The 6,000-nt window shown below is 36.7% G+C and overlaps 1 protein-coding gene across 1 annotated transcript in view; it reads left to right on the plus strand.

The window, feature by feature from the left end:
• Clul1 (clusterin like 1) overlaps positions 1-5,502 on the plus strand; it is a 29,114-nt gene extending 23,612 nt beyond the window's left edge. The window contains exons 7-8 of the mRNA XM_026380693.1: positions 1,150-1,364; positions 5,314-5,502. Coding sequence (XP_026236478.1) covers positions 1,150-1,364; positions 5,314-5,502 — 404 coding nt within the window. The remainder of the gene's footprint in view (positions 1-1,149; positions 1,365-5,313) is intronic.
• The last annotated feature ends 498 nt before the right edge of the window (positions 5,503-6,000 follow it).

Here is a 6,000-nt window from a genome sequence, read left to right on the forward strand (position 1 = left end):
TAAGAATACAAAGTTAGATATAAAACTAGTTAGTACACTAGAAAGCAACCATAGCAATAACTTTTGTAGTTATCTTTTCTATCAGACTAGACATATCTGCTAGACAAAAATCATTTGCAACTTTTCAATCCATAATTTACATCTAACTTCATGGACTCTGGCTCTAATCAACAGTATATAATAAATCCAATGAAGGATCATTTCCCTTAAGAAATGAGGGATCTGCAGGTGGGCCTCTGAGATAATGCCTCAGTATGACCCTAGAGGGACATGCAGCTGTTCTTGAGCCTTATTCCCAAGTTCTGGATAACTTTCCTTAACAATATAAATATTATTCTTATTTATTCTCTTACAACTTTTTCACTCGATGTAGTTTGTGAATTTAGCCATGTGAATACACATGGCTCTAGTTCATTAATTCACTGTTATATGTTGGTCTATGTAGTAACATCACAATTTATTTATCCATTCACTAGTTGAAGTACCTTTAAGTTGTTTCAAAGTTTTGTTATTACAAATGACTCTCCTATATTTGATCAAACAGTAATTTTGCTTCTTCAATCGATACTTGATACTTTCTTCTAAGACTATCGATACTTGATACTTTCTTCTAAGACATGAGATTATAACTAGAGCTAACTACTTAGCTCTAGTTATAATCTCATGTCTGATAAATACAAGATAAGTAAAATATTTTTCCAAACATCACTAATCATTTTCACAGTTTACTATACATTTTTGGTCCTAACTTTAAGTGTTTACCATTAGGGTTTCCTCTTTCCTATGCCAATTACTGGTACTGGACTTTCACATCTAAATTTAATACAGTAGTTTCCTTTTAAGGAGATTAAGAGGATGTGCTATGAAGGAGCACAGCAGGATCTTCTTCTGCTTTAGTAATATTTCTTTTTCCTTAACATGGGTAGTTAGGAATGTTGTATTTACAATACGAAGTTCTGTTTCCAGCCTTGTTTCTATTACATAAAACCATATTATTAACTGGATCCCCTTGGAAACCAACACGGACAATATGAATGGCCACTCATCAGAACTGCAGGCACAAACTAGGAACTCTCTGAGACTTAAGCCCATGTCACTCACCGCCAGGCTCCAGGGACTTTCTCTTTGACCATGTGTCTTCTTTGCTAGACTGTCCCGATGTGGCTGACCTACACATAGAATTGGATAAGGCCCTTAGACTGGTCAATGTGTCCAATGAGCAATACGACCAGGTTGTCCAGATGATCCAGCATCACTTGGAGGACACCATGGATCTGATGGAGAGGATGAGCGAGCAGTTTGGCTGGGTGTCTGAACTGGCAAACCAGAGCCTAGGAGCTGAGAACATCTTTAATTCAATAAAGGTAATGGCGAGATCCAGAGCAGGAGAGCAGGTATGGAGATTATGTGTGTGTACTTTGATTCTTCGTTAGTTTATTTAATAATTATATCTGAATATGAAAACAAGTGGGGGAGAATATTCCTATTTCCATTGTGATTATATTCAGGCTGATTTGATTTAATGAGCTACATTAGAGAACAAGAAATCCTATTTCAGAAAATCAATTTAAAACACAAAATACTTTAGATAAATTTAAAATTAAAAATACTTTCTAATCCAGTTATGGCTAATTCTGCTCATGGTTTTAGGACTAGAACTGATGGAGGTAAACTGGAAGGAAAACTAGACAATGTCATTTTTTTGGAATTTTTGGCTTTTTTTTTTTTTTGACAATGTCATTTTTTAAAGGGGAAGACTTACAGGTAAAGCAATTGAAGTTCAAAATTTGACTTTGAAACAGCTAAGAAAGCGTGGGAAAGTTCCTTAACTTTTTTAGGCCTCAGTTTTCCCCTTGAAAAATAGAAATAATAATAGCCACCTTAAAATGTTTATCTGTAAACCTAGTAGCATAAGTTCCTTAAGAGTTCTGTAAATTATAGTTCTTATTAGTGTGTGTGCATATACGTATATATTTTGGTACAAAGGATTGAACCCAGGGGTATATTACCACTGAATTACATCACCAGCCCTTTTTATTTTTAATTTTTGAGACAAGGTCTGACTAAGTTGCTAAGGACCTTGCTACATTGCTGAGGCTAACCTGAAACTTTCGATCCTTCCACCTCAGTCTCTTGAGTCGCCAGACTTTCAGACATTCACCACCACACCCAGCTAGTCTTATTAGTTTTTGACATAATAATAAGCTGCTGAGTTATGAGCGACCTTGAGAATTATGTCTATTTAATTTAATTTTAGTTTATTTATTGCTGTGTTTGGGAACAGAACCTAAGGCCTCACATATGCCAGACAAGCCCTCTATCACAGAGCAAAACCCCCTGGCTGATAATGACACACACTTTATAAATTTATTTTCACATAGGAAGATACTGTCATCTTCAGTTGCAGCTATACTGACTCCCACATTCAATCAAGAACTCTTTGTTGCATAAAACAGTGACCTACTTTCTTTCCTCAGACAGGTACCCCCACAACCACACATTACACGTTAATTACATAAATGCACCATGGTGATTCCTGATGAGGTTTGTATTCAGGGGTTCCTAAAAACACCTGAACACAAAAATCACTAGGCTGAACAATCAAAGATGCAATATTCTGAGCAGCATGTGATGTTGGCGCCCTACCCAGATTCCTGGGCATCTTTTTTACCAGTTTCCACTCTGCTGACTACTTCTCCAAGGGATTTCTTCCCTCGGGGCTACTGAGCACCATCCATCTCTGCAGGATGGAGCCAGGGGCTAGAGGTCACCTGAAGCCATTTCCTTGCTTAGTTGCTCCCTCTTCTAGTTTGCTTTTCCTCACCCCCTTAACAGTGGTCCCTGAGAGCATCCCTTTCAATCACTCATGTTAAGATCTCCAGCTCTGCTTCTTGGGAATTTGACCTGCTGCTCTGTCATCCAGCTCTATTTCAACCCACAAAGTTTGGTCCATGCATAGCTTGAAAAAATAAGCAAAACAAGCACATTTTAAAATAAATAAATAAATAAATACACAAAATATAGGACAGAAAAGAGTAGCATGCAGTGCATTGAGTAAGTCATATGCATGTCAAAGAACTTTCATTTCCAACGTGCATGTGAGTGTGCAGATATATGAATATTTACACACAAAGTAGACATATGTATTTTGAATCATAATATAAAATGCATTTGTTATTGCAGACCATAGCCAAAGGGTGCTGAAAGCCACTGTTGCTGTCGATGCTGATTCAAATTCTGTGACATTATTAGGTCACACTCTAGGAGAGCAAAATAATTCAATGTGTTTAATTATCCTCACACATATGGACTTTTGGGTCAATGAGAAAAAGTTTGTCTTAAAGGATGAAATCTTAAGAAAATCTTTATCAGTGCTTTCAACCTTTAGAAAGCTATAGTTGATGTGTAATTTTTTTAATCATTATTTTCCTTTCTATACTTTATTTGCTCCTGTTCTAGGGTATCTGAGTAACAATAGCAGATTTATCTGAAGTTCTTTAGATTGATAACAAAAGTACCTATGTATAAAAACCTCCATACAAAATAAAATTATGGTTTTCAATATATATATATCTTTATGATAACCATCATCACTAAAGAGCATTGACTTTGTTTTGGGCAATGTTCTAACAATTTTTCCTATATAGTCTGACCATTTTATTCCCCTCATTGATCATATAAGGTAATGTCTTAGTACATTTTTTTGTTGCTGTTACAGAATACAGAGACTGGGGTACAGTATGTGCTTAACATGCATGAAGCCCTCAGTTCAATAATTCCCAGCACCATGGGGGACCCAAGCATGAGTGATTTATAAAAAAAATAAAAATTAAGAGGTTTATTTAGCTCTAGAGACTGGAAAGTTCGAGATCATGGGGTGACTCTGCTTAGCTTCTGAGGAGGGCCATGTGCTTCTCCACATGGGAAGGGGACAGGGAAGCAGGTGTGCATGTAAGGAGAGCACATGGATGAGAGAGACCAAGAGGAAGTATGAGGGAGAGGTGCCAGGCTTGCTTTATAACTTCTGCTCTGGTGGTAATCGATCCAGTCCCTCTGGACCTAACTTACTTCCACATGACCTAATCACTTCCACCACTTCTCAATAAAGCTCTGCTGGGAACCAAATTTTAACATCAGTTTTGGTGGGGACAAGCCACATCCAAACCATAAGCAGATAAGTAGTATTATATTCCCAGTGTTTCAGATGAGGTACAAGAGACGAGAAGCAACTAGTACAAGGGTAGCTAGTAAGTGGGAGAACTGGAATGCAAACTCAAGCAGGTCTATCTGGACCTGGTTCTTATTTAATCATGTAAGGGAAAGTGCAAACCCATAAAATAGCAAGCATTGAAGTAAAAAACATTCGGGCCCTGGTTGTAGTTACAGGTGTGTTTACTTTAAGGTTATTTATTAAACTAGACAAAAAGGCTTTATATAGTTTTATGAATATTATATCCACTAAAAAAGAAGGGGAAAATATTATGCAAGTCATTCCTTTATAAACTTGAAAACTTATAAAGTTACTGACTTCAACCTGGCCTCAATTTTTTTTTTTGCTTTAGTTCTTCTGATAAGGGTATTTATTGAAAAACATTTTCAAAATAGTTCTCTTCAGATGACAACAGGTTGCATGTCAGTTCAGTGCCATGTAAACGATTGAAATTGAAGCAAACACACTTGAGAATTCATTACGAGTAACTGATGGGCATTTCACACATACATCCATAAATTGTGAATTTTCTAGGAAAACTTAGAGCAAAACTTTGTACTTCACATTAATACCAGTGGCACAAACAAAAGTCATTAAACACTGTATACGGGGTAAAATTGGGAGTTCATAACCCACTTGAATCAAACTGTGAAATATGATGTATTAAGAACTATGTAATGTTTTGAATGACCAACAATAAAAAAAAAGAAAAGAAAAAAAAAGTCATTAAACATTTTATCTGCTCACTTCAGTTTTCTGGTTCCTATTGTGGTTAAGTCATGCCATGTAGCAAGGCGGGACCAATGAAATATGAGTAAAAACGATAAGGATTATTTCTAGGATACAACAGTGAAAAGCTATGTATATTCTTCCTCTGCTGAGAAAAAAAGACAGGTGTTCAGGTGCCTTAGCCATGAGATGATGTGCTTCTATCATCCAGGTGTCAATATAGTGTAGTGCCCTTATAAGGGACATGTAACAAGAACAAGAGATAAACTTTTGTGATATGAAGTCACTGGAATGTTGGGACTAATTTGTTCCCTCAGCACAACTTAGCCTATCCTGACCAATGTATTAATTTTACTGGACAATCCTTCTTTTAGGCAGTTCCAAGAGCTCATGAAGGAAATTCTTCCAAACAAGATGACCCAGTGGTAGAATCAAGCATTCTACCTTCCCCTAAATCTGCATTGGGGATTCCTCTTGAAGAAAGTGCTGAGAGTTCCAACTTCATTGACTATGTAGTAACGAAAGTTCTTCAGCATCTTAAGGAACATTTTCAAACTTGGTAAGCAGAGTGCTGATTAAGAATGCTTTGACAGGAGTAGATGATTCATAAAAGGAAAAAATAAAACTAGTTTTAAAAATCTCTGGGAAATATGTTCAATTTCACAATAATCAAAGACATGAAAACAAACAAGACATCATTTTCTGCCTATCAAATGTGCAAATTTTAAAAAGCCCCATGAAATCTAGATACCAGTTTGATAAATTGGAAATTCTCTTATGTTATAGGCAGAAAAATAATATGAATTTGCTTATTTTATTTTTTTTTTTCCTTTTCTTCTTTCTGTTGTACTAGGGAGTGAACCCAGGGCCTTGTACATGCTGGACATGTACTCTACCCCTGAACTACAGTCCCGGCCCCCACCCTATTATTAAGGGTGGGGGGCTGGGGAGGTACTGGGGATTGAACCCAGAGGGGCTTTACCACTGAACCACACTCCCAGCCCTTTTTAAAAAGTTTCAGATAGAGTATCACTAAGTTGCTCAGGGCCTGGTTTAGGGCT

This window comes from Urocitellus parryii, chromosome 13 (assembly GCF_045843805.1).
Source record: "Urocitellus parryii isolate mUroPar1 chromosome 13, mUroPar1.hap1, whole genome shotgun sequence".
NCBI classification, from domain to species: domain Eukaryota; kingdom Metazoa; phylum Chordata; class Mammalia; order Rodentia; family Sciuridae; genus Urocitellus; species Urocitellus parryii.